The 26,823-nt window shown below is 58.0% G+C and overlaps 11 protein-coding genes and 1 non-coding gene across 12 annotated transcripts; 3 read left to right on the top strand and 9 right to left on the bottom strand.

Moving 5' to 3' along the window:
• Positions 1-357: 357 nt before the first annotated feature.
• DICSQDRAFT_154003 (CAIB/BAIF family enzyme) lies at positions 358-2,334 on the bottom strand. The gene is made up of 9 exons (XM_007363990.1): positions 2,055-2,334; positions 1,708-1,986; positions 1,571-1,649; positions 1,360-1,516; positions 1,151-1,300; positions 904-1,073; positions 764-848; positions 598-705; positions 358-544 (listed from the first exon to the last, which is right to left on the bottom strand). The coding sequence occupies exons 1-9, from the start codon at positions 2,305-2,307 to the stop codon at positions 479-481; spliced, it is 1,347 nt and encodes a 448-aa protein (XP_007364052.1). The 5' UTR covers positions 2,308-2,334; the 3' UTR covers positions 358-478.
• A 208-nt stretch (positions 2,335-2,542) lies between these two features.
• DICSQDRAFT_154002 (uncharacterized protein) lies at positions 2,543-5,068 on the bottom strand. Its single transcript, XM_007363989.1, has 10 exons — positions 4,881-5,068; positions 4,735-4,809; positions 4,573-4,658; positions 4,431-4,510; positions 4,317-4,369; positions 4,103-4,248; positions 3,932-4,034; positions 3,533-3,875; positions 2,978-3,473; positions 2,543-2,911 (listed from the first exon to the last, which is right to left on the bottom strand). Exons 1-10 carry the CDS (start codon positions 4,986-4,988, stop codon positions 2,773-2,775), a joined length of 1,629 nt encoding a protein of 542 aa, XP_007364051.1. The 5' UTR covers positions 4,989-5,068; the 3' UTR covers positions 2,543-2,772.
• Positions 5,069-5,586: 518 nt separating this feature from the next.
• Positions 5,587-5,669, top strand: DICSQDRAFT_t62. Its single transcript has one exon. It is a non-coding gene; the product is annotated as a tRNA-Thr (tRNA).
• A 76-nt stretch (positions 5,670-5,745) lies between these two features.
• DICSQDRAFT_83220 (uncharacterized protein) lies at positions 5,746-8,923 on the bottom strand. Its single transcript, XM_007363988.1, has 15 exons — positions 8,780-8,923; positions 8,658-8,727; positions 8,528-8,605; positions 8,412-8,476; positions 8,284-8,363; positions 7,823-8,232; positions 7,566-7,767; positions 7,201-7,511; positions 6,998-7,137; positions 6,821-6,943; positions 6,679-6,764; positions 6,451-6,620; positions 6,217-6,393; positions 6,085-6,161; positions 5,746-6,016 (listed from the first exon to the last, which is right to left on the bottom strand). Exons 1-15 carry the CDS (start codon positions 8,885-8,887, stop codon positions 5,840-5,842), a joined length of 2,274 nt encoding a protein of 757 aa, XP_007364050.1. The 5' UTR covers positions 8,888-8,923; the 3' UTR covers positions 5,746-5,839.
• A 145-nt stretch (positions 8,924-9,068) lies between these two features.
• Positions 9,069-10,421, top strand: DICSQDRAFT_168383 (alpha/beta-hydrolase; the record flags this gene model as incomplete). The annotated part of the gene is made up of 4 exons (XM_007363987.1): positions 9,069-9,288; positions 9,366-9,661; positions 9,712-10,334; positions 10,397-10,421. 4 exons carry the CDS (start codon positions 9,069-9,071, stop codon positions 10,419-10,421), a joined length of 1,164 nt encoding a protein of 387 aa, XP_007364049.1.
• Positions 10,382-12,735, bottom strand: DICSQDRAFT_134937 (DHS-like NAD/FAD-binding domain-containing protein). The gene is made up of 8 exons (XM_007363986.1): positions 12,697-12,735; positions 12,212-12,611; positions 12,142-12,151; positions 12,033-12,080; positions 11,964-11,971; positions 11,814-11,892; positions 11,362-11,684; positions 10,382-11,274 (listed from the first exon to the last, which is right to left on the bottom strand). The coding sequence occupies exons 2-8, from the start codon at positions 12,329-12,331 to the stop codon at positions 10,564-10,566; spliced, it is 1,299 nt and encodes a 432-aa protein (XP_007364048.1). The 5' UTR covers positions 12,332-12,611; positions 12,697-12,735; the 3' UTR covers positions 10,382-10,563.
• Positions 12,736-13,245: 510 nt separating this feature from the next.
• On the bottom strand, positions 13,246-17,623 carry DICSQDRAFT_134934 (peptidase S28). Its single transcript, XM_007363985.1, has 16 exons — positions 17,110-17,623; positions 17,044-17,051; positions 16,948-16,990; positions 16,773-16,887; positions 16,636-16,714; positions 16,373-16,575; positions 16,098-16,307; positions 16,004-16,042; positions 15,851-15,952; positions 15,603-15,795; positions 14,914-15,538; positions 14,844-14,853; positions 14,729-14,776; positions 14,668-14,675; positions 14,513-14,591; positions 13,246-14,449 (listed from the first exon to the last, which is right to left on the bottom strand). The coding sequence occupies exons 1-11, from the start codon at positions 17,604-17,606 to the stop codon at positions 15,303-15,305; spliced, it is 1,725 nt and encodes a 574-aa protein (XP_007364047.1). The 5' UTR covers positions 17,607-17,623; the 3' UTR covers positions 13,246-14,449; positions 14,513-14,591; positions 14,668-14,675; positions 14,729-14,776; positions 14,844-14,853; positions 14,914-15,302.
• A 549-nt stretch (positions 17,624-18,172) lies between these two features.
• On the bottom strand, positions 18,173-19,442 carry DICSQDRAFT_125926 (uncharacterized protein; the record flags this gene model as incomplete). The annotated part of the gene is made up of 2 exons (XM_007363984.1): positions 18,173-18,768; positions 18,833-19,442. 2 exons carry the CDS (start codon positions 19,440-19,442, stop codon positions 18,173-18,175), a joined length of 1,206 nt encoding a protein of 401 aa, XP_007364046.1.
• Positions 19,443-20,186: 744 nt separating this feature from the next.
• Positions 20,187-22,023, bottom strand: DICSQDRAFT_56036 (uncharacterized protein; the record flags this gene model as incomplete). The annotated part of the gene is made up of 5 exons (XM_007363983.1): positions 20,187-20,298; positions 20,359-20,623; positions 20,750-21,140; positions 21,213-21,604; positions 21,666-22,023. 5 exons carry the CDS (start codon positions 22,021-22,023, stop codon positions 20,187-20,189), a joined length of 1,518 nt encoding a protein of 505 aa, XP_007364045.1.
• Positions 22,024-22,973: 950 nt separating this feature from the next.
• Positions 22,974-24,268, top strand: DICSQDRAFT_134930 (YjeF N-terminal domain-like protein). The gene is made up of 7 exons (XM_007363982.1): positions 22,974-23,028; positions 23,090-23,137; positions 23,208-23,343; positions 23,400-23,437; positions 23,496-23,519; positions 23,582-23,928; positions 24,000-24,268. Exons 1-7 carry the CDS (start codon positions 22,990-22,992, stop codon positions 24,085-24,087), a joined length of 720 nt encoding a protein of 239 aa, XP_007364044.1. The 5' UTR covers positions 22,974-22,989; the 3' UTR covers positions 24,088-24,268.
• Positions 24,269-25,067: 799 nt separating this feature from the next.
• Positions 25,068-26,117, bottom strand: DICSQDRAFT_55889 (uncharacterized protein; the record flags this gene model as incomplete). Its single annotated transcript, XM_007363981.1, has 1 exon — positions 25,068-26,117. One exon carries the CDS (start codon positions 26,115-26,117, stop codon positions 25,068-25,070), a length of 1,050 nt encoding a protein of 349 aa, XP_007364043.1.
• Positions 26,118-26,303: 186 nt separating this feature from the next.
• Positions 26,304-26,504, bottom strand: DICSQDRAFT_21799 (uncharacterized protein; the record flags this gene model as incomplete). Its single annotated transcript, XM_007363980.1, has 1 exon — positions 26,304-26,504. A coding segment is annotated over one exon (201 nt), but the record flags the coding sequence as incomplete, so codon positions are not given.
• Between the last annotated feature and the right edge of the window lie 319 nt (positions 26,505-26,823).

The following is a 26,823-nucleotide window of genomic DNA, read 5'->3' as shown; positions in this document are numbered from 1 at the left end:
TAGAGCGGACCACCATCGCGAACGGCCGATAGAAGCTTGTTGCACAGCACCGAGAACTGCCTGAGCTATATTAACGCGGGGCAAAGGCGGAGCAATGCACCCTGCCGCCCCTGACAAGCCGCCGGATCGTTCAACGCACAGACGTAGACGGCAGAAGTGTTCCGACAGAGCAGGATTTGATCAAACCTACATGCTTTTGGAGATGACGCAGCCCACCGCAATGACAGGATGCGGGATGTACGTAGTCGGGCGCTGATGAGAAGAACGAAATTCCCACCTGGACCATACTTGCGTACGAAGAAACTCATCAGGTTGTTCACTTGTGCGAACAGGCTCTACTCACTAGAGCCTATGATACGCAGTGCACTTGACCATTGTACCACATCATGGAGCAAAACCACGACTGTCAGGTGGAGTCGGGCTGAAGCACAAGACGGATGCAAATGCGCCCAACGTGATATTACTGGTCGAACTCTCGTTAAATGATCTTCTTCGCTTTGAGTTCCGAGGTCTCTTCATCCCGATACCCCAACTCGGTAAGCACCTATATCGAGGTAATCAGCCAAGAGGCATGCCATGTGACGATTCTCAACCCACCTCTCTGGTGTGCTGCGATAGATATGGAGGAGGTCTCGTGATTGGCATCCGTCTGCCATTGTAAGTGACTGCTGGCGAGACCAGCTTGATCTTCCCCGCGCGAGGATGCTGCGCAGAAAATTGAGAAATTGACTGCGGGAGTGGATCGCAGTCAAGGTTTACCCACCTCCACCTCGGATACCATCTGGCGAGCAGCCACCTGTGGATGAGCGAAAGTTTGGTGAATGTTGTTGATAGGGCCGAACGGCACACTGCGCCACAAAGCTTCAGTGCCGTCTCAGGCGATGGCGCGGGAAGGGAACACACCCCAAACCAGTGAGCTTCTCTATCCAGTGGTCGCGCCCCTCCTTCTGCAATGTCTCCGTAATCAGTGCCACAAGCTCCTGCCTATTAGCTACTCGGGCTTTGTTGCTGCTGAATTTCGGGTCCGCCGGTAGATCAGGTCGTCCAAGAATGGCTTCAGCGAAAAGCTTGAACTGCAGAGTTCGATCAGCGGCAAAGTCCGAGAAGACGAAGCGAGAAGACGAAGCATGTACGGCATCCCGAGGCGTACCTGCTTGTCGTTCCCAGCACCTATCATAATGAACCCGTCCTTGCACGGGAAGACCTGGTACGGTACAATAGAGGGGTGTGCAGTGCCATGCCTTCCCCCTTCTTGGCCGGCGATGAGGTAGTTCGATGCGATGTTCGCCAGACCAGCAAGCTGCCAAATTCGTTCGCATCAAGGAGAGCATGAAATGTACTGTGGCAGGCACGACATACCTGTGACTCGAACAAATTGCAGTCGATCCATGCGCCCTGTCCCGTCTGAGCCCTGGAGAGTAGTCCGGCCATGATCGCCCCGTGTGCATACAAGCCAGTGGCAATGTCCGTCGCGGCTACGCCGACCTTGCATGGTGGACCGTCGGGTTCACCGGTACTGATCGCATAGAGTTCAAGCAAGCTGAAACAGGTCAAAGTGACAGGCACGTACATGTGCATGAGGCCTGCCTCAGCCTCAACTATCACGTCATACCCAGCAGCTTTGCGGTATGGCCCTGTCTGACCGTATCCTGAAACACGTAGCCCTCAGGATGACACGGGGTGCCTAGCCCAACTCAGGGTACATACCTGTAATACTAGCATATATGAGCCTTGGATTGATCTTCTTGCAGTCCTCCCAGCCGAGTCCGAACTCGGCCAGTTTCCCGGACACAAAGTTCTCCACAAGCACATCTGACCGCTGGACGAGCTTATGTACGATAGCCAGACCCTCCGGCTCCTTGAAGTTCACCGTGATGGATCGCTTGTTCCTATTGACGGCGAGGAAGTATGCCGACTCGGGGGGCAGGTGTGCCGCTTCCTCTGGCGCGAACTCGGATAAAGGGGCAGCGGGCGGGTACCAGGATCCTCAGAGGGCACGGTCGTCAGCTACGGGGCTGTGCGGAGGATTCAGTCATTCGACTCGGCGAGCTCACTCGTGTCGTCACCTCGAGAAACTTCCTCCACCTTCACGACGTCCGCACCCAGGTCGGCGAGAAGCATGGTGGCCGTGGGCCCCGCGAGTACCCTAGTGAGGTCCAGCACTTTGATGCCCTGAAGTGGTGGTGGGATGCCTTGCAGGGGCTGAGCATGGTCGACGTTCAGCAAACGAAGAGGGGCAAGGTAGCTTTTGCGCGGTAATTTCTCAAGGCGGGGAAACGGCGTCCGTCTGAGTAAGTTGGACGCCATGGTGGCCGTTGCGGAGACGAGTAAAACACGCTGCAGATCAACGAGCGAAGGACGGGTCGCCCGACGTCGCGAGCTTCTCGAGCCGGCAGCGGGCGCGACGAGTGCGGGGTTCATAGACGCCCGGGTGTTTTGGTGCCGAAAGCCCGAGGGACGTCTACATAATAACAACTCGGCCCGGGAGTGCTCAGGTTTCCGGTAGGCACGGGGCAAGCAGGCAACTCTCGAACAAATATCAGTGAGACACAAGTATCGTGATTCGTGTTATACTCATTACAATCGTAAGAGAGAGTCGTGAGGTTCGTAAGAGTAATTAGGCGGATACTAGGATTAGCATCACGGTCAAAGGGTATCGTCCTGAGTCTGATGAACTACAAGTTATAGGTATACTACGCGGTGGGATGGACTTGATGACAGATGTTCCTGAGGGGTACAGCGGGAGCGCCAGCGAAAGGGCATCGAATCCCGCTATTGCACATAGGTCTCCGTCCCTGCAGTCCAGACAGCACGGGGCTTATACTTGAGGTCTGCGTCTTCCATGCGCTCCTTGACGGTGATGTGGAACTTGGGGTTATCAGGCAGCGTTCTGCCCCGCCCGAGGTGTATCCTGGCAGTCCAAGGAAAGTGTCAGCGAGACGGCGACATGAAGTACTACCCGCAATACTAGACATACCACCACTTGGTCGATGTCTTCCCCGTGGCGTCGGTGATCGTGTACGGCAACGGAATAATTTCGAGCAGCCACCACGCGGGATCCGCTGTCAGCTGGTCGTGCAACGGTTGCAGAGCGTCGACGTCAACGCCAAGCGGGTCTCCTCCGTCTCCCTCAGAGGGGCCGCTTGGGGCTTGCTGCCCAGGATTCTCATCATTGCTCGGGTCTGGGTTCGATGGGTCGAGCTGTCCGGGCACGTTCACGTCCTCGACGGGATCCGTCTTCCGCTCTGTCAGAGGAATAGCGCCATCGCGCGGAGATGCGTGAAGGGTAGCGCCACGGGGAAGGACCATGCCCTCGCCTTGGAAGATGGACTGGGGGATATTGGCGCGCTTGAGGGCAGCCTGGTCAAACTGAACACCGCACTGGGCCAGAACAAGCTCGCGAACCATCCAGCGGAGAGTCACATCCGATAGGCTGAGCTTCGTCGAGTTGCTCACAGCACCTCCGCCGACGTCTAGTTGGTGGTTTGCGTAATCTGAGTGGACGATGTGGTTCCATACGAGACTAACTCACCGCTGTGGCATCCGGCGAACCAGACTTCGAGCACGTCGGTTCCTCCATTTGCACCGGAAGACGCGCTCGATGTGGACGCGCTCAGATCGGAAGGGCCGGATGTGTCAGTTATGGTCACTGCCGCCGCCTCGAGGTCGACGGTCTGTCGGACCTTAGGCAGGGATGCGCTCGTGAGGTTCTTGCGCTGTTTCGACGGCCATCGTCTAAGGAAGGATCCTAAAGAGCGCTGCCTCTTCATAGACGTGTTGGGGCGTTTTGACGTCTTCTCTTCGACGCGTGCAGAAGCACCAGTGTCATTGGGAGTACCCCAGTGATACAGATTGGGCTGGAACTTGACGCGATGCTAGGACGAGACGTCAGATACACGACATACGGCTGTACTCGGAGAAACCTTAATACTTCGTCCAAAGAGAGAGCCTGTCGGAAGGTCTTGATAGTCGTGTTCGCCGCGGTAAACGGGAGACTGCGGCTCATGATTACACCCACACTTGTCACCGTCTCCCTAGGGACCAGTAGAAGTGTCAGGAACCACCATCCTGGACGTGAAGCGCAGCATCCTCAAGCGCTTACCAAACGCCAACGAACTCGATCTGAACCTTTCTGCAGAACGTTTCCTTGAAGCCAGCAGCAAGAGCGACATTGTCCGCGTCGGTGCTCTTGTAGAGATTGTACGCGAAGGGAAGCTGCTCAGGATTGTCTTTGGGGAGCAGTCCGATCTATATCGGGTACGAGGTGTTTCATCTTGCATGAATCATAGGATGGATCTAGACGAGTACAGACGTACCTTATGCAGCATGCCTGCCAACGCCCGTGCGGTGTACGCACCCCGCGAGAAGCCTACACAAGGGTATGGAAAACGTGAGATTCCAGACGGTCTCCCCGCATTCTCAGCGCTCACCAAAAATGCAAATCTTATCGCCTGGGTTGTAGTTCTGCATGAGGAACGTGTAGCCCTCACGAACGTGCTCGTCGAGGTACCTGAGAATTGACGATTAGTACCATTATGTTCAGTCCGAGGAGGGAGTGCTGAGCATACGAACCATGCGAAGGCCTCATCTAGAATCTTTGCGCACCACTGGAAGATGGGAGACACTACACCAGGATTGAAATATGTCCCTATACCAGGCTATGAAGCTTGTGAGAAAGCATCTACACGGAGGCCACCGACACCGGAAGGGTCTCCAATGAGGTCGTATTCGCACCTGATAGTAGCATAGTTGCTGTCCGAGGTCGTCGTCCTTCTTGAGCAGGGAGTAAAGCCGGACAACATTGGTGTTCTGCGCCAACCAGAGGTACGTCAGCGTCCAGCCAAACCAGAACCAGATTGGCCGGCCCCATAGCGCCTTACTTCGCCGTCAAACTGGTTTGAAGTCCCATCAAAGCAAAGAATGAGTGTGCGGGGCTGACGTTGAACGCTACCCGGCGTATCGATGGGTGGGGGGGTCGAAGTAGACATCCTTAGAGGCCGCAAGAGAGCGACGAGAGGACGAGGTGACTTCGCAGCGACAAGGGGACTTCTATGAAGGCACCGTCCTGGGCAGTTCCCGCGTACCCACGGACAAGACGATTGGGCGGCAGCTGTCAATGTGAAGAGCAGAAGCACGTCTGTCTGCAGGGAACTCCGTACTGCAAGGATTTGAACAAGACCCTTGTGTTCCTTCCGAAAGGGAAAGGCCATGATGCAAGCATTTATCGGGGCACCGACACGTTCGCCACATGACTGGGCCGCTGAGTATGCATCGACACCGTGACACGCCGTATTCAGCGAAGTCGGGTGCGTCGCTTCCCAGAAGCAACCCAGATCATGTTCTCAAGCACTATTTTGGCAGAAGATCCGCAGCACGCACGATCTCAGGATCATCCAATGCTGTGAGGCGAGGTTGTTCTTTAATGGTAGAGGGTTGGCAGCCTCACGGTGAGAAGATCTAAACCAGTTACATACATAGCGTCGATCGTCATGTTGCATGAACGTTTGTGGCACCAGGTGATGCGTGTCCCACTGTCTGTCCATTGCTCCAATATGTCGATGAGCAATAACGCCTTGAGGGTATGTCGCCTTCTTAGCTCAGTGGTAGAGCGCGCCACTCGTACGATGTACGCCATGGTGAGGTCGGTTGTTCAATCCAGCCAGGAGGCATATAAAGTCAGGATTCTTGACCTGTTTTTTTTCCGTTTCTGGTTGCACTTTGGCCCTCATGCTGTCCCCCATCTGACAAACTCTTGACGATCACGAAGCGATCGTCACCCTACCCTACCTTCGGCATATGATCATCGTACAAGACAATACCTAAATGTACACTCCGAGCGTCACCGATGCAATTTCCACATACCGTCCTTGACCGTCACCAGACCCTCTCTCCGAGCCGCCTCCATGAACTCCGCCAGCTGCTCAATCGTGCGGTCGTACCCGCTCGCGAACTTGAGCATGCCTTGAATGCGCTGCAAGCTCAATGCACCCAGATTGGTGAGCATGCCCTCGATGAACTAATATGAGGTTACGCGGTCAATCGCTCAGCCTCTGTGATCAGACACGGACGGTCGATTACACGCACGTTCCAATACACCTTCATCTGCTCCGCTTGCTGCCGCTGGACTGTCAGGACAGCCGATACTTCTTCGATAACTACGGCTAATACCGATATTCTGAGGTGAGCTGCCCTGGAAGCGGGGACATGTATGCGTACCTGGCCTGGAAACCGTCTTCGTGCCTGCAGGCGCTTCCTCCGCAACCTCGAGAAGCTTATAGTGGTTCACGTCTTCCTCCTTCAATACTCCGAGGTCCACCCATGTCAGCAATGCTTTTATCGCTGCTGTCTTGTCCACTTTCATCTCCGCCGCCAGCTCAGCAACGTCCCATGTGTCTGTTTATATCGTGAGCTACCGGCGCATCGGGGCTGAGAATAAAATCCAATCCTGACCCTTCGAGGAGAACAACTCAATTATGGCAGCTTCCAAAGGAGGGACCTCGGCGTTGATCGTGCGGTCTTGTAGCTCAATCTCGAGCGAGATCGTGCCGAGGTGCGGTAACCAATGTAGCTTCTTATCCGGTTTGAAAATATGGAACTCTTTAGCATAGGCGTCCTGGATCCTGGTACAGATGTGTTAGTTAACCACACGACCTGGCACGGTAGGTGACCCAAGCGTACTCCTTGAACTGCCCTGGCATGTTGAAGCTGCTGGTTTGCAGTGGCGGCCAGAAGTGCCGAGACACAATGGTCGGGTGCAGAGGCATCTATGCGACCAAATAGGTGAGTGAACAAGTTCAGGAGGAAGGGCTATGAAGCATACCGGCTTCTGCTGCTGGACGTGTTGATCGATACGCCTCGAGTCCGTCATGTCACGCAGCATGACCTCGCACACTTGCAGCGCCGCCTCTCCGAAGCGAATCTTCAGGATCTCGATATTCCGCCGCTGTATGCCACCTATCAACACCCATCTCTCCAACTCGCTGATGGAGTCACGCACCTCGCGCTCGTAGTTGCCATCTGTCACGGCAAGCAGTCGCTGGGCGAGCAGTACCTGCAGCTCCTTGACGAAGAGATCCTTCGAGTCGTAGATGCTAACCAAAGTACTGATAACATCCGTTGGTCTGTTGGTACGGAAGTCTGACGTGTCCGTTAAGTGGTGAGCAAGCGGAAACTAGGACAATCAGTGCGTGAAAGGCATACTGGGACCTGCATCTATTGGCTCTGGCTCCCAATTGGCGTCAGCGAAGTCGTCCGCTTGCTTTTGTTGCAAAGGCTGTATAGGCTCATTCTCGTCCACCAGCGAGTCCCCGCTCTCGCCGTCTCCTACGAGACTCGCGACGATGCAGCGAATGGTGTCAGGGCGCTCTCTTAGGTACTTCCGTATGGGGTCTGCGACCTTGTATAACAAAACACCCGGGGGATCAATCAAACGCAAGCATCGGATGATGGAGACGTATTGCGTTAGAATGTCTTTCGTATCGGCACCTGGGTGCAGGAGGCGTTTCTTGTTCCTGCAAGAGGAACTTATCAAGACGTGCGACAAATCGCGCAACTCCTACACTCACGCCTTGCGCAGGGTCGTGACCAGTTCACTGCGTTGGTCGACCCGAGCGAGACATTCCTTCAGGTCTTGCAACGCCGGTTGGGAGTCTGGGTAATCAATGATGATGTCGAAGATCTCCTGCGTTCTGAGATCGCAGAGCGTCTTGCAAACGTGATAGTCGAACCTTGATCCGACACCTTGCAGCATCGAGCGAGCCTCCTCCGCTATAAGGATGGACGCAAGATCAGCAACGCAGAGTGGCCCAGAGCAGAGACGTACCATTTCTCGCTCCTCTCGCATATGGCATTACCATCCACGGTACTACCTTCTCCGCCATCCACTCCCTCAAACACACGAGCATGGAGTCATCCCACTTCTTCGCACATGTGTTCAGGACGTGCGCCTCGATGTATTCATAGCAAACGCTCGCTATGAGCGACTCGTAACGGTCCAGCAGGCCCAGCGTCTCACATGCGGTCCAGAGCGGGAGATCAGGGCGCGGCGGCGCTGCCGAGGTTGACGCTTGGGGTTCCGACGGTAGTGCCCACGGAGGCGGGCACGATGCGTTCACGAGGTCAAAAGTAGAGGCAATCAGGTCTTTGAAGCCGCGCGAGAAGGATGGCGGGAAGGATGAATAAATGTAAGTCTGGAATGCGAGCGTATATGCGGAGAGCAGTGTTGTGCCAAGCCTGCATCATATGGTTAGCGAGGTGGAGGCGAATGATGCCGAAGTGACTCACTCTGGAATTGGTGACCAAGCCTTATACCAGTCTACAAGCCGGAACAACAGCCTCCCGATAGCTTCAGCGGAACCTGCTGCCTGTACACGATCAACGGTGCTACTTTGCTCCAGGCCTGCGATACTCACCTCGTACTCCGTCATGTATTTCTGGATATCACGCTCAACAAGATATTGCTGCTGCCGCATATTCTCTATTCTCATTATAGACACAGTGAGGCATCACCACCTCAAACGATACTCACCAAGGAAGTTCTCCATGAGCAGTGGCAGCATCTTCGACTTGCTGAGAGTGTCAAAGGATGCCCGTACATCTTGGATGCCTGGGTGACTGGTGTCAGTCTTCACTTCCGCATGAGTCGTTCATTCACGCACTGTACTCTTTGTATGACGAAGGGTCGTTCAGGTCCTGAGGATACAGGAAGGCAGTCGCTGTCCTCCAAGCCTATGGTATTGATCAGAGTGGCTCCACGACTGAGAACGCATGGGTGGCGGACCTGGCTGAACGATAGCAGTCCCGAAATCCCAGGCTCGCCTCGGTTGAGGCGGTTGAAGGAATTGTTCCACTTGGCACTGATCTGACTGTAAAGCGCCTGGTTCGTCATTACATGAGAGTCGGATGGTGCAGCTCGAAGGAGGGGAGGTTGGGGGTGGGGAACAAGACGCGGAGAGCGCGTCGCGTCGCGCCTACGACGCGCTCGGAGCAGGCGCGCTGTCCTCTCGCCGCAACCACCACCATCTCTCGTCCAAGGGGGTCGAGATCACTCTCCCAAAGAGCAAGCTGTTATGTCCGCCTTTGTGTCGTCTTCCGAAGTCCCCGAACCGTTGACCTTGGTTTACAAACTCGTTCAAGACTGTCCTATCAAGGTCGATGTATACCCTCCGATTATCATCTCATCTCAGGTCTCTTCCGCGTCATCGTCCAACTTGCCCGCGGTGGTATACTTCCATGGAGGAGCACTAACCGTCGGAAATAGGACTAGCTGGTTCCCCAGTTGGCTGCACCGTGCGTATCCAGACTAGATCGTACATCGGGCCCTACGCCCGCAAGTCTCGCACTCACATACTGCGTGTGGACAACAGGCCGAGTAGTCTCCTCCGGTATCGTCTTCATCTCAGCAGACTACCGGCTCATACCCCCCGCTACTGGTCATGATATTCTCGCCGACATAAAGGGTCTGTTCGCTTTCCTCGAACATGACGTGAACGGCCATATTCGAGAGCATTGCCCTCGTGAACGCGTCTTCCAGGTTGATACAAACGCCCTCGCCGTTGCTGGAAGCAGCGCTGGCGCAATGTGCGCATATCTTGCCGCAATCCACGCGACCCCAAGGCCAAAGGCAGTTCTGTCTCTCTACGGAATGGGTGGGGATATGCTAGTACGTCTCCGCCCCAAGTCGATAAATTCATGACATCCTCATCTGTTCAGACATGGCAATATCTCACAGTCAAGACCGAGCCCTTCTTTCGAGGCCGGGAGATCCTCCATACTGCTGACTTCTCTGACTTCCTCTATCCTGCCTACCGAGATCTCCCTTCCACTTCAGACTCCGCTCTGGCTTATCACCCGACAACGCATCGTATACCTGGTTATCCTTCCAATCCTAGACAGCTATTAGGCCGTCTCTACCTGCAGCTAGGCGTCTTTCTAGACTACTTCACCGGAGCCCACGAGCCTAGCCTAAGCGACGCTCTGCGAAACCTGCTCTCTGCAGATGGACGCCTCGTCCGAGATGCTGACCCGAAGGGTGACGATGCCAAATATGCAAACTACATCCCTGCCGAACATCGCCACTTGTTCCCCCAGCTCAACATCAACTCTGACCTTCCGCCTATGTTTCTGATCCACGGATCCGCCGATACGGCAGTGTTCGTTAGGGAGTCGAAGGCTATGTACGCGCGGTTGGAGAATGCCGGCGTGCGCGCGGAGCTCAAGATTCTGGAGGGGAAGGAGCATAATTTCGACTACGAAGCAAGCGCGGAACAGGAGTTCGGTCAACCTGGAGGTTTGTTCGAGCAAGCGATGGACTTCTTGGTGGGCCGGTTGTGTAGGTACGGCGATCATCTCGCTCGAGCGAAGTCTCTTGATTGAACCCCCTCGGTTACGAACATAGGGACACGGCTAGAATAGAGAAGTAGATCTGTAAGTCGGTACACAGCAATACGATGCGAACGCTGGAGCAAGAACACGAGAGCAAGCCGGAGATCATCCTGACCCAATACAGTCCCATATGTACCCAACCCCCACTCGACCCAAGAAAACATGCAGTCACACTAAACCTCACGCTCGCACCTTCCCCTCGACGGGCATCACCGTCGCCCCAAGCATATACGAGCCCTCGTTCACGGGCGTCGACTCGCCCGAGTCTCCCACCACGTTCGTCGCCAGCAGGAGCTCCTCCGCGCTCAGCGTCCGCGCCGCGAACGTCACCGCCGCCTCCTCCATCAGCGGCACGATCTTCTCCGAGCTCTCGAGCGCTACCCGCAGCCGCTCCGTCAGGCTCTCCGCCGCATCCAGCCGCTCCTGCCACTCCGCCGCCGTCGGCGTGCTCGTCCCGTGCTGCCCGCTGCCGCCCAGCCGCCCGACCTCGACCTGCTCGTGCGGGGGCACGCCGTCCCCGAGCGACCGCTCCCGCTCGCGCGCCGCGTACCCCTTCTCGCCGTGCGCGAGCGCGACGGGGCTGAGGATGCCCGTCGACGGGCGCGCGGCGGGCAGCGCGGTCTTCGCCCACTCCCGCTCGAGCGCGTCCTCCCAGCCGAGCGCGCGGCAGAGCTCGCGGACGGTGGCGTCGCACTTGCCGAGGAGGAGGACGTCGTCCGCGCGCGTGCCGATGTCGCCCGCGAAGTCGAGGTTGATGAGCACGCGCGGGCACGCGTCGGGCGCCATCGAGGCGAGCCGCGCGAAGGGCTGGATGGTGAGCGACGTGCCGACGACGAAGAGCAGGTCGGCGCTGTTGATCTTCGCGATCGACTGCGAGAGCAGCTCGGGCAGCTGCGGCGCGTGCGTTAGCACTTTGGGAAAAAATCGTACTGTACGACGCTTCGCGCGGGGCGGGACGCCGTCAGTGGCCACACTCACCGACTCGCCGAAGAAGACGACGTCGGGCTTCACGAGCCCTGCGCAGGCGTCGTTGTCGCACCGGACGACGTCGCCCTTCTCCACGGCCTCGCGCATCTTCTCGGAGCCGTACTCTTTCTTGCAGTCGATGCAGTGCTGCGACGCGAAGCTGCCGTGGGCCTCCACGAGCCGGTCCACGGGGATGCCCGCCTGGCGCTCGAGCGTGTCGATGTTCTGCGTGAAGCACGTGTGGAGCAGGCCGCTGTCGGCGAGCAGCTTCACGAAGGTGTGCGTCAGCGTGGGCCGGAAGCGGCCGGGGTACAGCTCGCGGGTCAGGGAGAGGACTGGTTGCATGGCGTCGGGTTCCGTTGCATGAATGTGAGAGGCCGAAGACGGTAGACCGCCGCAATCAGAGGGGACGGGATTGTTAGACATCCGGTAATGGAGAACATTGTACGGAACTCCCGACGTACATGGTATGGGATTAAAGCGGAAGTAGCTGAGCTCGAAGAGCGCGCGAGGATATGGCAGATTGAGTTTTGCGAGGTTTGCCTGCGTGTGCGGGCATGATTTGGGTTGAGATAGCGGCACGAATGGCACGAAGATGAAACAGGTATTCGTACATAGAGTCCTGGGTTGAGTTTGTCAGTCCCACAACCCGTCAGACGAGCGAAACATCTGGCAGAGCTCACCCGTTCTTGGAGACCTGAAGTCGGGTATCCCGGCCGCCGTGCTCACGCCTAGCGTTGTGATGGCGTTAGTACGTTCATCGCTGCTAATACCGCACCCGCAATGCCTCACCCGCGCCGAGCTGCGAGATACGTCAGATGCAGTCAGAACCACGAAGCAGGAGACCGGCGAAGATTCGTACCATCACGAAGATCCGCTTGCACTGCGGGGACTTCATATATTTCGCGATAGAAGGTAGATCTCGACCTTCGAGGACCATGGTGGGCCCATCGTAGAGCATCAGCAGCTCATCATCGTCCATCTTCGTGCAAGCTGTCCCGTGGACGCGCTCTGACTGGGTGCGTGCTATCGTGCTGTCAAACTGCTGGCCACGAGTACACAACACGGCCGGCAGGCGGAAGCGTTCGCTGGGTTTCTAACGTACCGGGCGAATAAGTGAGGATGGCCGTAGGAGGTCGTGAGCTGTTATCAGGAACTCTCTGGCTGCGGCGAATAGCTTTTGGAAGCTCGCGCTTGAGCCTTTCGTCACCGTGCTCCCGAAGCGGAGTGCGGCGTACGCTGGGAAGGGGACGTAAACCTCCCTAAGTAGTGGGCGGCAGAGCCTAAGTGTCAGCTCCATATCGGGTTCCCCTCCGCTGTGCTCCCAGGCACCCAAGTTGGACGCACCACTGTCTAATGGCAAACGGCGCCGAGAGAAGGTCGGAAGGACGAGGGGGTGGAGACTGCGGTTGTCAGAGGTGCGTCGATTGGCAGAGACGTCTGCTGGCACACTCGCTCGGGAAGGAGCGAGCGAGTCCCTTCTGGCAATATGACATCTGTGAGGTTCTAGCCCGAGAGCGTGTCGGCCTGCTTGATCAAACGCACGGGGGAAATCCGATCTCTACTCACCGGCAATTAATGGATTCCCAGGTGACCGACCTGCAGCATGACGTCGTCATAGGACGACCAAGGCTTGTCGGGCCCAACCAACGAGGCCCAACGACCTATCAGGGCTGCTCATCGTGATTGCCCTCGTGGATTGCTCATGAGCGACGAATGGGAACGCGTTCGGTATCTTTTGTCGCAATCGGGACGCGCGGGAGTCAATCGGAGTCCGGACAGTCAAGCGCGGCGATTTGACGAATGGCGTTGAGCGAATCGTTCGTGCCTTCCGACGTTCACTTGTTCTCAATGCGACGACGTACAAAGGTTGTTCGACAGACTTATACGTGTACATGCAATCGCAATTGACCATCTTGAGCTTCGTTGAGTGGCGAATCCTGCTACGATGAGTGGAGCACTATACAGCAACAGATCGTGGACTTTGGTGAATCAATGTCCCACTGGTATCATCACTACAACTTCTCTTTCTCCTTTCCTGCTATGCTCGCCTCCGGACTTCTCGTATCTCCTACTGGCGGTCTCGAATCAGACTCAGATGAGTGTGCGGCCGCACCCTCTGAGGCTTCCTCAGAACCCGGACCCGACGTCGTCGATTGTGAGCCTGGGGTGATCGTCGCCGTCCTAGCCGCCTCAACTCCCGCATCCTCGGACAGCGCAAGTGCCTGAGCGACTTTCTCCGTCAACACGTCGACCTCCGCCTCGACCCGCGCCTCCTCTTCCTGCCCCTTGCTCACAGCAGGCGCCCCCTCCGCATAGGCTGCCTGTGACTGTGAGGCAGGAACGTCCGCAACAGTCGTCTCTACCCCCGCCTTCTCCTCATCCTTCTCCTTCGCTCCCTGCTCTCTATCGAGCGCCTCCAGCGGGACGAGAATCTCCGTCTTCGCCCACTCGCGCTCGAGCTCGTCCGCCCAGCCGAGCTCCTGCGCGATCTCACGGACGATGTCGTCGCAGCGCCCGAGGAGCACGACGTCGTCCGGCCGCCCCCCGATGTCCCCCGCGCGCTCCATGTTGATCAGCACGCGCGGACAGCCCGCGGGCACGAGGCCCGTGAGGGACGCGAACGGGTGCACCGTCAGCGACGTCCCGATCACGAACAGCAGGTCCGCCTCGCGCAGCTTCGGCACCGTGCGCTCGAACAGCGGCGGCAGCTGCGTGTGTGCCGCATGCATGGACGTCAGTACGCCGGGATCCTCGTAGAAGCTGCCCTGCCGCCCACTCACCGCCTCGCCGAAGAAGACGATGTCGGGCTTGACGAGCCCGCCGCACTCCCCGCACCGGACGATCTCGGCCCGCTCGATGGCCGCCTCCATCTGCGCGCCGTCGAAGGCCCGCTTGCACTCGATGCAGTGCTGGTCCGCGAACGAGCCGTGCGCCTCGACGATGCGGTGCGCGGGGACGCCGGCGCGCCGCTCGAGCGTGTCGATGTTCTGCGTGAAGCATGTGTCGAGGAGCGCGTGGTCCGCGAGGAGCTTCACGAAGGTGTGCGTCAGCGTGGGGCGGAAGCGGCCGGGGTAGAGCTCGCGGGCGAGGGTGTAGACTATAAGTATTAGGGGGCCGGATGTTAGACCGTTGAGCCGGAGAGTACGGACGGCCTGCTCACAGGGAAGAGGGTTCTCTGCGAAGTAGTTGATCGCGAAGACCGCTTCCGGGTATGGTAGGTTCAGTCTCTCTAGATTAGACTGCAGGGCCGCCAATGTGGCAATCAGTTGGTGCCGTCGGCTATCTTTTCCAATTCAGCGAAATCGCGAGACATACGTATAGACCTATGAGATGGTTCCGTCAGTATCTATTTAGTGAGAGGCTACGAGGGACATACCTGTACCAGGAGTACGAAAGTCGGGTATACCCGCTGCCGTACTAACACCTATGCCATTCGCCGACTCGGATCGTGAGAACCGGCCATTCTCTATACCGATAGCATGAGTACTCACCAGCACCGAGCTATGAGTCGCACACTCAGCACGATCGCCCTACAAGTCCAAGAGACGAAACATGACGCACCATGACGAACACCTTCCGGCATTCCTTCGATTTCATGTACTTGACGATAGAACGCACGTCCCTCCCTTCCAGGACCTCCGTCGGGCCCTCATACGGCGCGGACTGCTCGTTGCCCATCCTTCTCAGTCAGACGTGATCGTAGTCGCGGTCGAAGATACGGAAGTCTCACGCGACGGCCAATGCGGAACATAGACATCCTCCAGGTGGTCGTACCGCCGTGATACCTGGTTTCGGAGACTCCGCAGCGTGCTCTTGCCTTCCGGCGCTTCTCACCAGTGTTCTCACGCCTGACGTCACAGCATACTCAACGTCCCAGCTTAGAAGTGTTCCGAGGTAGTGACATCGATTTGGTGGCACCTCATCCCGATACACGAAACAGATACATGCCATCACGCCCGAGCCCGTGCCGCACGCTCCGCAGCCCAGTCATCCAGCCAAGCGGTCACGAAGACGACGATGTCCTCGTGGATCATCTGGATCTGAGCGGGCTCCTCGAGCAAGTTCCTCCGCCCGTTCTCGTCCCAGTGGTGCACGCCCCCGCGGATCAGCTTGAACGGGCGCAGGATGGTGTCCTCGCGGGCGCGCGCGTAGTCGCTGTGAGGCGTCACTGGCCGCCACGGGTCGACTGGGCAAGGGAAGCAGGAAAGAGTAAAGATAACGCTCATGGTGAAACGAGACGTCACGCGTACCTTCACCGTCGATGATCGCCAGGCGGTCGGCCGCGATGTCGAAGTCGCCCAGCGCATTCACGGCGGTGATGTTCGGGAGGGCGGGGACCGCGAAGTGCTTGCCCGGGAGGTATGCCTGCCTGCAGATCTTGGACTCGTACTCGAGCGTCAGCAGGCGGGAGACGATGCGCGGGTGGCCCTTGGGCGGTGCCGTCTACCGCGCCATCGTCAGCGAGGCTTGCGCAGCATCAGCGAGGACTCGTGCATACCGAGAAGTAGCCCCATTCGGTGCAGACTTGGAAGAGCCAGAGCCGCCAGATCTGGTCGAGATCGGTGTCGTGGTACTTCGAGTCGTCGTAGGTGCCGAAACACTATGCTCCGTGATCAGCACGTAAACGGGGAGGTGCTCAGGAAGGACACACCTCCTCGACGGCGCCTTCGGGGCAAAGCGAGACGTAGTTCTACATCCTGCGTGAGCGTTGCGAAGATAGATCCCGTAGGTCTCGACTGACTGACCTGCTTGATGTAACGCGCGTAGTTATAAACCGGCACAGGCACCATGAGGTCTTCTGCAATGGTGACCATATCCATACCCTCGTCGTACGAGACGAACTCCATGTCAGGGTCTTGGACGAACTTCCCGTCCAACGCTGCACAAAAGTCATCCCAGCCCGTCGTGCCTACTTCCGGGTCCCAGTTACGCCCCTGCCAGTGGCCGAGCGGGCTCTACAGTAAGGTAGCCGTCGTCAGCTCAACAGAACGCTCGAGGACACAAAGCAGCACAGACGGACCTCTAGAAGGGACATGAAGTCCTCGTTGTGCTCGAGGTCCGCGAGGCCAAAGAGCCCTTTGATGGGCCGGCCGGTGACGGGGTTCGCGAGGAGCGAATCGACGATCTCAACCGTGAGCTGAATGTTGCCCGAGCACTTGAGGTCCGCCGCCCGCCGGACGATCTCCATGTACTCCCAGTTCTCGATGCTCGCATGGGTGACGCCTATCACGATGGTGAGCTGTTTTGACCCGCACAACATACATTGGAGCTTCCCAAACGCACCACTTGAAGCAACAGCGCCCCACACCAGGTCGGGGTAGAGAACCTTCATGTGCGCGGCGCGAGCACCGGCATACGATCCCTACATCACAAGCGCAGTGAGCCTCTTGCACGAACCGCACAACAACACGCGTGCATACCCCGTAGTATATCCACGGATGGTTGGGCGCCGTCAAGTCCTCGTCGATGCCCGGGAACTTCACGTTCGCCATGAAGTTCGCGGAGTCAGCCGCGGACTGCGCATTGTTCAAAAAGCTGCACCCCGCGCTGCAATAAGCAACACATCCACCCGTCGAAGATTCACTGCGGGCGTACCGTAGAGAGTCCGTGGTCAGGTTCTTGACGGGCCGGGACTCGCCTGCTTTGCGGCTCAGCCTCCACTTGCACGCGAACTGGGGCTCAGATACGCACCATAGTACCTAGTGACCACAGACTGAGCATGCCTCCTCCGAACATCCCTCCGCAATACACACGCACCTATGCTCGAGCACGACCCCCACGCCCCCCGTCGCCCTCGCCAGAATATCCGCAATGCCCGTGTCCAAGAACCCCAGCCTGTCCTCCCCGCTCGTCTCCCCGCCATCAATCACGAACACAGGCGCGTCCGGGCCCGGGACGTAGTGCCGCGTGTTGACCCAGTACCGCTGCCGCCACGTCTCCGTCTCCGCCTGCGCGCCCTTCCCCTCCGCGAAGTGGTCGAGCGGCTGCTCGAACCAGCGCTCGGGGAACACTCCTCCCCACTTGCTCTCCGCCTGTGCGTTGGAGACAGGGTAGTCCTCCCGCCCGTCCTGGCCCTGGACGAGGAGCGGGTCCTGGGCCCGGGGCCGCACGCGGGCGGCGTGCTGGTTCTGGAGCCGCCAGAGGTTGACTGCCTGGGGGCCGAGGACGCGGATCTGGTCGGCGATGCCGGGGCCGCAGACGGCGAGTTGGGCGTAGAGCCCGAGGAGGACGAGTGCTGCGCGCCCTGTCATCATGGTTGTCGAGGGCGAAGTGGGAGCTCGACGTGCACACGATGGGTAGCCTGAGACTCGGGGTGTTATGTCGTTCACACATTGCGGACCGCACGGACGACGCGGCACGCGTCGATCACGTGTCCGTCTCGGCAGAGGTCGTTCATGATGCCCTCTCCGAGTCGTATGAATTCACTTATAGTATGGGCTCGCGTCGAAGGCCGTACAGACGCGAACGTGGACGGCGATGCAAGTGCAAAGGTAAATTACAATGTGGTATGATTCGGTAGAAGAAGACAAAGCTACAGGAATGAGGGAATCCACAATGAGAAGTGAAGAAGACCAGATGTGGGCAATCGTATGGGGCCGTGCGTGACTCGGTACAATGCTACATACTACCACTTATTACACGGATACACAGTCATCTCGTCGGCCCAGGGAACACAGTACACACAGAGGTATATGGATGGTCGGAGCGGTCGTAAATCGTGACGAACGAACGAGCGTCCAACGAAGCCACAGACAAATCGAAGTCCAAGTCGCGCAGTGGTCCCAAATAAGCAGCGCAAGCACCGACGACGAGGGGGTCGTCACTCCGACACCGGCTTCACGCAGACGCGCCGGTGCTCCTCCCAGTCCAGCCGCTGGTGCTCCGCCGAGCAGTACTTGACGAGCTTACACCGGCTGCACACGAGCCCCGCGCCCGCGCGCTCCCGCTCCTCGCTCGCCTCGCTGCCCGCCACGCTGCCCTCCCCCTCGGTGCTCCCGTCGGATGCGGACGCGGCGGTCCCGGCGCCCGCGTCGTCCGCGAAGCACGTCTCGCACTCGATCCAGTTGCACATCTCCTTCGCCCGCGCCCTGCGCCCGTACCGGTACCGGATCTTCTTCCGACGCCCGCGGCTCGCGAGCACCGCCGCGTGCTCGGGCCCCTGCTTGGGGAAGCGGATGAGCTCGCAGCAGTTGTCCGTGCAGCCGGGGTTTGGGCACCCAGAGGGGAAGTCGTGGTACATGTCCTTCGAAGGCACGAAGGACGGGTGGGCGAAGAGGATCTGGGAGTAGGACATGGTCTGGTGCGAGAAGAGGATGATGAACGGGGGGCGTTTCTCGTGCAGGATGGCGCGAAAGGTGAGGTCGATTTGGGGGAAGCAGGGCGTGCGGCGGTCGAGCGCGTTGTTGAGTAGTATGTCTGTGGATGGCGGAGGCGGTCAGCTCCGCAAGATTTTGCGCGCACGCAATAGAAAGATACTCACAGTCATGATTGATTTTGTGCTCCACGCTCGGTTTGCAGTATCCTCCCGCGGTGTTCTGGCAGACGTACTTGAAGTACTCGCTCACTTGGTCCATCTCCTTGCGCTTGAGATCGGTCACGATGACATAGATATCGTCGCAGCCGCGGTCGTGCATGCCGCGGAGGAGCATAAGTTCCGGGAGCTGTGGAACCATGAGCTCGCGTTCGCTCGCGCGCACGCGCGAATGGAGGGCGCTCACCATACTGAAAATGACCGGCATCATAGTGAGCCGCTTCATCGAGCGGTGGTGGTAGACGTGTGTGACCCACGTGCGGTCGAGGGGGATCAGCCGGCCGGTGTCGACCGTGCGGGTAAAGATGTTCTCGGGGACGAAGACGCCCTTGTTCCAGAGCAGGGCCTGGTCGCGGCGGGCGAGGTGGGCGTTGGCGTTGGCGTGGTGCTTGCGCTCGCGGACGCGGTGGAACCAGTCGTGGTAGGAGTCGGGGCGGTGGGGGCGCTCGAGCCATTTGTCGATGAGCATGTCCGTCGCGTCGTTGTCGAGCTTCTGGCACACGAGCTCGCTCATGGTGAGGCTGGGGGGGATGAACTTGGAGTAGTGTCGCCCGGGCATGGCGGGACGCGGGCGAGGAGGGAGCTGAGCGGAGGTGAGGGTAGGATGACCGAGGGAGCAGGAGGAGTGAAGCTGAAGCTGAAGATCGGCAGCGGGCGAGAGGTTGGCCTCGGTGAAAGCAGGCGGAAGCGACGGCGAGACTGATGCAGTGCAGGCGCCCGGCGCGGAGACTGACGCGAAACAGCCCGCCCTAAACAGCTGCTTTCTCTTGTGCGATTGGCGGCTGCGCTCTATATACAGCCCGCCTAATTGAATCGACGCTATAGCCCGTGCACGAGCAAATATTCTCGAAGCCACCGCCTTTGTCCACCACACGACTGCAAAGCACGCATTCTTTCCTCTCGATGCGTGCTGCGTATCTACATCCTACCCGCTGCTGCTGCTCGCACGCTTCCTCATCCGTAGTGCGCTCAAGTAGTGCGGGATCCAAGGGCGGGCGCAGCTTTGTTCGGCGTACTATCTGCATGTCGGCAAGCGATGCATAGGAGTCGGCAGGAGTCGGCAGGAGTCGGCAGGACACGAAGAGGACCATTCATGTCAAGAGGATACCTTCCGCAGCATGAGCTGCACTTCGAACATCGACGACCTTCATCCGCTACTTGAGGCCGCAAACCGAGCTATCGCGTCGTGAGCGCATGCACCAGGAGACTCCGATTAGTAGACAGCATATCGTACAAGTCGTAACCAAGAAATAAGGTAGACACTAGGAGATCCGCACCAGACAACCAACACCCATTCTAGAGTTCAAGCAACGTTCACGCTCCACGGCTCGAACCAGCCCGCGCGCGCCATCTCCTCCGCGAGCCCGTCCCAGCCGTTCCGTCTCGCCTTGCGGCCAGCGAGCTCCGTCGCGAACCTGCCCGCCAGCCGATCAGCCCCTGCGCCAAACGCACAGGCAAGCCACACACGAACGCACCTCAAGCACTCCTCCAGCCTCCACCGCCCCCTCTGGTCCCCCTCCGCCCCCGCAATCGCCGCGTCGCTCCCGCCCGCGCTGGGCGTGTACGGCTCCCCAGGCAACAGGCGCCGGCTCAGCGCCCACATCATCCCCGCTACGAACGCGTCCTGCGCCCCCACCTCGTCCACGGCCTCGCCCGTCTTCGCCGTTGGGGGGCTCGCCAGGCGCACGCCCCCGTGCCCGGCGATCTGCGTCCCATCAGAGTCCGTGCCAGAGTCCGAGTCTGAATCCGAGCGGTGGTCGCGACGTCCGGGGCGCTTGCCCTTCCCCTTGGGGGCGCGGCTGTTGTCGGCGTGGTTCCGTCGGGGGCGGGGGGTATCGTCGCTGCTCGGGCCGCCGTTTGGGGGACGGCGGGCGGGAGTGGAGCTCAGCAGGTCCGCCGTGAACATGCTCGACGACTCCGTCTCGTGCCCGCCCCCGGCCCAGAAGTCGCTCCCGGTCCTCACGGAGTGCATATCCGCCTCGTGCACCATCCGCGTCCGCGGGTCCTGTGTGGCAGGAAGCGGCGAAGGGAGCGGCGGGACGGCGGGCTCGACCCACCCGGAAGACTGGAAGTACTCCTTGGTGGGGACCGAGAGCACGGCGGCGCCGTCCGCACCCCAGTGCGCGACGAGGAGCGCGTGCGGGGGCGCGATGCCGGTGAGGGAGAGGAGGAACGCGCGCGGGGAGGCGGCGTACTGCGGCGAGTGCGCGCGGGCGTAGTGCCTGTTGAGGAAGACGACGTCGGCGTGCGGGATGAGCTGTAGCGACCGTCATGAACGTGAATGAATGCGGGAGCGACACGGGGCACGGCGAGGCAAGGAGGCGCGTACCGCTTCGACGCCCTGGCGCGCGCGCCGGCCGACGTCTACGCTGAAGACGCAGTGGCTGCGCCATTTGCGTTCGCGCGCGAGCCCGTCGAGGCCTGTGATGTTCTGGAGCGTCGTCTTGACCGAGCGGCCTTCGAAGTGTATCCAGTCTACGGGGGCGGGGCTGTTGATGGGCTGGCGCGCTGTCGCGGGGCCATTTGGATTCGACATGGAGGGACGGGGAGGCGCTGCCCCCGAAGGGGCTCCGGGTGTCTGGGGCGGCGTTGCGGTAGAAGGCGCATTGAGGTATGCAAAGTTTTCTGGGACTAGGAGAGGTCCAACGAGAGAGATGAACTCCTCGTGAGTGATGTCGGGCAGTGGGTTGTTGTTGATCACCGTTCTGCTGTCCGTATCATCTACATATGTAGCAACGGATCGGCGTGAGAGGCCGAGTGCTTCATCAGTGATACTACGCACCTGCATGCAACACCCATGCGCTCGGGACGCCCGCCTCTGGCCATACTTTGCAGTACCGGGTATTCACCCGTTCTCTCTCAAGCTCAGAAATGATCCTCCTGCCCTCCTCGTTGCCGCCGAGAGGGACGACCAGCGAGGCCTCCACGGCAGGAAACTGAGCGAGGATGGAGAGACATGTGCTTGCAGACCCGCCCCGAACTTTCGAAACGGAATGGGCGCGGACGACAGAGTTCCGCTCTGGATGCGTCGGCAAGCCGAGGTTATTGGTGAGGAAGAGCGTGCCAGACGCGACGACGCGGAGAGGACGCTGAGTAGCTAGGCCGGCAGATTCGAGGGTATCGCGACGGCCACGGGCCATGGGGTATGGAGTACCAGAGTCAAGTATGAGGGTATAAGCGTAGGATGCGCTGAAGACACGACTAGTACCGTTGTCGTCTTGGACGACGTCGAGCTCGACGGTTGACCCCTGGTGCCAAGGCGCGCCACCGGACCGTCGTGTACGTGGTGAGCGCCTGTGAGCACCTCCGTCTGACGACTCTGACCACATTAATAGCATCTTCGCTCCATGTTGGACGAGTTACACGGCAGGCAAAGCGCGATGGTTCGGGTGAGGAACTCTATGCTAACTATACGGGCGACGCAACGTGCCCATAAGATTTCCCAAATCACAAAGAGGGATACAAAGGCCCACTGGAAATGCTCGGGTCAGGTTGCGTTGCCCATAAATGCCGCACTAATTTCCCTGCTTGAAGCCTGGCGCTTTGCCCGCCGTGTTAGGACGATGTTCTGACGGGCCATGCTTTTACAAGCTCAAGGAGCTAGTCGACCGTATTGCCGTCACGATTCTTGCGTCCAGCGTCCACAAGAATTGAGCGGCCTTGTTTCTTAGGCTGCTCAACTTCATCATTGAATTGTCTGAGACACTGGAGGGGTCGCTCCTAGTAATACACTGGCGGTCAAAATAAGAGGTTTCAGTGAATGATTTCGAGACAAGCCCGAATGGTTTAGGACGAATAGGAGTCACACACTGCTTTGTCTAAGTGCGTGCTTGAATGCATTTCGCCTTATCAGCCCAACGGCCTTGCACTGACTGCAGGAGGGCAGCCGAGGATTGTGCAAGAGTAAATTAACCTCCTGGTGGCGCAGGTCTGCATCATCGACACTCGAATTTGAATGAGCTTCGCAGGCGCCGTTGATGATGTCATCGGTGTGGTGGTCAGCAGAACTCGGACTGCACGATGCCCAGTACTGCGCTCGGTCAACAATTTGTGATTGCACCTTTCCTTGCGTCTATCCCTGCTATCCACATTTATACTACTTCCCGATGTCTTTGCGATACCTCACCTCGAAACTTGCCCAGCAAGTGAATCCACCTAGTCTCAAGAAGCCTGATGTCGAGCTTACACGACGTTCGTATCCGATAGATCGACGAGGAGCTCATGGGCTCCGTCGGCCACTTCAGCATTGATCAGGTCGGTCTCGCGTACTATGCGTTGCGAGATTGTGTGTGCTGAGGCCAAGTGGCTCTTGACATGGGCATAGCTGATGGAGCTCGCTGGGTTGGCTTGCGCGCAGACTCTTGCGACGGTGTACAACAAGGAGAGGTACCCGCGCGTGCTCGTGTGCTGTGGTCCAGGAAACCAAGGAGGGGATGGGTTGGTTGCTGCGCGACATCTCGGTAAGTATCTCCGGGGGAGGAATTACAGGAGCTTTGACGGAGATGAATGGGCACAGGCCTATTCGGGTACAAGCCAACGATCTGGATGCCGAAGGTAGGTCGAAGCATGAGGTGCCTTAGTACACCAGACGATCTGACTTAGGCATGGGCAGCCGGGATCGAAGGATATCTACCAGGTGAGCCGCACCGCGGTCGAACGGTAACGCCTCATCCCGCGTACCCAACTCCCCTCCTACAGCGCCTCAAAGTCCAATGTGACAACATGCGCATCCCTGCTCTCGAGCCCTCACAGGACGTGCAGTCGCTCAAAGAAGCACTCTCGTCCTCGGACGTCATTCTCGACGCGATCTTCGGCTTCTCTTTCAAACCGCCCGCACGCCCGCCGTTCGACGCAGCGCTGCCCCTCCTGACGCAGTCTGGGCTGCCGATTGTGTCGGTGGACGTGCCGAGCGGGTGGAACGTTGACGAGGGCAAGATCGACGAGCACGCGCTGGAGCCGGACGTACTCGTGAGCTTGACAGCGCCGAAGGAGGGGGTGAGGAACTACAAGGGGAGGCACTTCCTTGGAGGGCGTTTCGTGCCAAAGTGCGTATATTATGGCGTTGTGCGCGTGCAGGGGAGAGCTGAGGCTGACGTCGCTCTCTAATGCTTTTGAGGATCCTGGAGGAGAAATACCAGCTCAACCTGCCTGAGTACCCTGGCATCTCGCAGATCGTCGAGCTGCCTAGAGCGGAAAAGTTGTGAATCTCAACGTAAATGCAAGACGTGTAACGATCAGAATAAAGTGTGAACCACTTTATAGTGTCGAATTGATGTACTTGAGTGGGAACGCTTTGGATTTCTGTACATCTAAATCTACCGTGGTCCCTAAAATACAAGTATCCTAGGGCATGTCTAGTAGATTTCGATTACCACCTTTACAGTGGCCAGAAAGCGTTTGGTGACACGGTCAGGTAAAATTACCCCGGCCAGGCCATTAAGTTGTAGATATTATCAATAAGTCACCGGTATACCCGACGGGGAAATGCCTTTACGCACAGAGTGTGGGACTCGAAGAGAGTTCAGTTCCTCTAAGGGGACGATCGAAGACCGTCTCCTTATCCCTGACCTCTCTTAATACCCACTAAAACTGTTTCAGTCAATGAAGATTGACTGGGGTCTAAGTCGCGTGAGGAGCATGTGCGCCCACAACGCGTTCTTGTCTCTTCTTTGTCGCGTAAAGCTTTTGTCGCGCACAACGCGTTTTTTGCAGCGCGATGCTTGGTCTTTGTTTCTCTATAGCTTATATGTACAGGTCTCTGACGTTTCTCTCTCCTTACCTCCTTCCTCACCGGCGTGCTCGAAAGGTACGATACGATTACCTAGTTCCCTCACCTCCTTCCTCACCGGCGTGCTCGAAAGTCCCCGACTTCGGGCTTCGCATTTTCTTACCCACCCATCCGCTATCCCTCTACGTTCATACCATACAACACGAGTAGTTGCTACATAGTCTAGTCCCAGTCAGTGTATTCGCCTCCGCCGGCTTGCGCTCGGCCCCTCCCGGTCGCGCGAGAGAGCGGTGGCGACGCGAGTTGGATGACTCGTCCGGCGCTGCGCCTTGACAATGTCATCCCCCTTTCGCCCTGCCCGACTCACGCGTGATTAGACCCGCCATTGCCGACCCATCCTTCGGGTAGATCCCTATAGTCTTCTATAGTCGGAGCCCATATCGATTCGACTTCGCCCTATTTAAGATCATGTTTACCTTTGGCTAGCACAGACGTCCTCCGGTCCAACGTTAGCCGCCGTTCGATCGTCGCATACCACGCGTTTCTCACGGCCGATTTGTCGTGGATTGCTCCGTCGCGTTGAATCACTCGTTCGCATCTGAGTTTCCAGATTAGGTGTACCGATTCTGACCACAGTATTGCCCACAGTGCCTCCATCGGTGGTCGCCTTGCACCTCCTTCGGTTTTGAAGACTGCACAGCCAGCTCCTAGAGCGGTCCCCCAGTCTGGGGCTTTCCATGGTAAGCCCGTCGTAGTCCACAATTTTTTCAGCTCTTCCCATATCTCGGCTTGTCCAGGGGCTTCGCATCGGAACAGGATGTGGTCCATTGATTCAATATTGTTGCACACCGCGCATATACCCCTATCCTGGTATTCCTCTGGCATGCCCTCTCTAAGCCAGTGCTTGCCTACCATGTACACGTCGTGTAGCGTTTTCCACAGGAATTGTGCGCACATCCCGGATATATGCTTTGATCTAATTGATTTCCAGATTTCAGCCTCAGTTTTGTCAACCCCGAACGCCTCCTGGAGGCCTTCCCTGACAAGTTCGAGGTTTACGACAGTCCTCGGTCGCGGGCGTGTCGACGCTTGTTTCCTCGTCCTTATTACATGGTATGCCAGCTTTTGTGTCATCGCGCTGAGAGACGCTCCCGATACAACCCATTTCGGGTCGACCGTCGTCGGGACCACATCTGCTACCATTTTCTTTGCGCCTTCCCTGGCTAGCTTTTTTGCATTTTGACTGCCTATGTGGCCGTCTTGACTCTTTACCAGTTTTATCGCGGTTCTCGCTTTGCGTTCTCTTATCTTGGCATAGATGGCCCTTATCAGGGCGTCATTCGATTGCCTCAGAAAGCCTTCCGCTTCTCGCTTTCCTTTATTTCTCGTCAGACTATCCACCACAAGCTTGGAGGTCGTAATCTCAACGATCTTTGATCTCGTATCTGCGGTGGATGTTGCTATCAGGGTTGCTACTAGTTCCCCGTTCTTTGCTTGTTGGCTCATGTCGTTTGACAGTCTCATTGACTTGTTTAGAGTGCTTGCATCCTCGACAAAAATCCCGACTCCCACCGCAGTTGAGTAGTCACTGTTTCTTTGTAGCATTCCGCCCGTCACCATTGTCGTCGTTTCCCCAGTTTCATCTAGACTGACATCTAATCTGTCTTCGCAGCAGACCCCTTCATCTGTACCGAAGACGCGAAGGACGTCTCCGAGGGAACCGTATGTTGTGATCTTCCTGTCTATTTCAATTACGTTTTCGTCCTCAGATTCATCGTCCGGGACGTTGTTTTCGTAGTCTTCCGGCAGGGTCCCTCTCGGGTCCCACCGAGCTGGCAGCGCGTCTAGCACTGTTGCCGCCCTTGTCATACACGATATTGGGTGTAAACAGCCCGTACTGTCGCGGCGACTAGGCGCGTAGACTCGGGTCGACGTTCGGCGACGACCCCGTAGGCGAGCGGCAAGGAGCCGAAAAGGGGAAAGAGAGAGGGAGAGGGATAAACGTGACAGAAAACTCGACGAGGGCAGAGCGGAGGTCGGCACGAAGGCACGAGACCTACGAAAGCTAGTCTTCACGCAGACAGCGACAGACTAGTCCCAATGACCAAGTTATACATTAGCACTCGAAGGGAAGTACAACGCTATGGTCACTCACCTAGTCCCAATGACCAAGAGGTCGAGATGGGGGACTAGGGGAGCGCCGTAAGGGGGG

This window comes from Dichomitus squalens, assembly GCF_000275845.1.
Source record: "Dichomitus squalens LYAD-421 SS1 unplaced genomic scaffold DICSQscaffold_7, whole genome shotgun sequence".
In the NCBI taxonomy this organism is placed as follows: domain Eukaryota; kingdom Fungi; phylum Basidiomycota; class Agaricomycetes; order Polyporales; family Polyporaceae; genus Dichomitus; species Dichomitus squalens.
The sequence above is the reverse complement of the archived record's forward strand: the minus strand, read 5'-3'. Positions and strand labels throughout refer to the sequence as shown.

Coding starts and splice junctions, on each gene's coding strand:
- DICSQDRAFT_154003 (XM_007363990.1), bottom strand. CDS start 2,307: ATGGCGTCCAACTTACTCAGACGGACGCCGTTTCCCCGCCTTGAGAAA. Junction 1,517..1,570: donor GAGGCAGGCCTCATGCACAT/GTACGTGCCTGT, acceptor CTATGCGATCAG/TACCGGTGAACCCGACGGTC. Junction 1,074..1,150: donor GTGCTGGGAACGACAAGCAG/GTACGCCTCGGG, acceptor CGAACTCTGCAG/TTCAAGCTTTTCGCTGAAGC.
- DICSQDRAFT_154002 (XM_007363989.1), bottom strand. CDS start 4,988: ATGTCTACTTCGACCCCCCCACCCATCGATACGCCGGGTAGCGTTCAA. Junction 4,511..4,572: donor CTAGATGAGGCCTTCGCATG/GTTCGTATGCTC, acceptor GTCAATTCTCAG/GTACCTCGACGAGCACGTTC. Junction 4,035..4,102: donor ATCGAGTTCGTTGGCGTTTG/GTAAGCGCTTGA, acceptor ACTGGTCCCTAG/GGAGACGGTGACAAGTGTGG.
- DICSQDRAFT_83220 (XM_007363988.1), bottom strand. CDS start 8,887: ATGACGAACCAGGCGCTTTACAGTCAGATCAGTGCCAAGTGGAACAAT. Junction 7,512..7,565: donor GTCACGACCCTGCGCAAGGC/GTGAGTGTAGGA, acceptor TTCCTCTTGCAG/GAACAAGAAACGCCTCCTGC. Junction 6,621..6,678: donor ATGCCAGGGCAGTTCAAGGA/GTACGCTTGGGT, acceptor CATCTGTACCAG/GATCCAGGACGCCTATGCTA.
- DICSQDRAFT_134937 (XM_007363986.1), bottom strand. CDS start 12,331: ATGGACGATGATGAGCTGCTGATGCTCTACGATGGGCCCACCATGGTC. Junction 11,685..11,813: donor CCGCTTTAATCCCATACCAT/GTACGTCGGGAG, acceptor CCATGCAACCAG/TCCTCTCCCTGACCCGCGAG. Junction 11,275..11,361: donor TCGTCTTCTTCGGCGAGTCG/GTGAGTGTGGCC, acceptor CACGCGCCGCAG/CTGCCCGAGCTGCTCTCGCA.
- DICSQDRAFT_134934 (XM_007363985.1), bottom strand. CDS start 17,606: ATGATGACAGGGCGCGCAGCACTCGTCCTCCTCGGGCTCTACGCCCAA. Junction 16,576..16,635: donor GGGCGCTGTTGCTTCAAGTG/GTGCGTTTGGGA, acceptor CCATCGTGATAG/GCGTCACCCATGCGAGCATC. Junction 15,539..15,602: donor GGCGATCATCGACGGTGAAG/GTACGCGTGACG, acceptor TCCCTTGCCCAG/TCGACCCGTGGCGGCCAGTG.
- DICSQDRAFT_134930 (XM_007363982.1), top strand. CDS start 22,990: ATGTCTTTGCGATACCTCACCTCGAAACTTGCCCAGCAA. Junction 23,520..23,581: donor GATCGAAGGATATCTACCAG/GTGAGCCGCACC, acceptor CCCCTCCTACAG/CGCCTCAAAGTCCAATGTGA. Junction 23,929..23,999: donor GGAGGGCGTTTCGTGCCAAA/GTGCGTATATTA, acceptor AATGCTTTTGAG/GATCCTGGAGGAGAAATACC.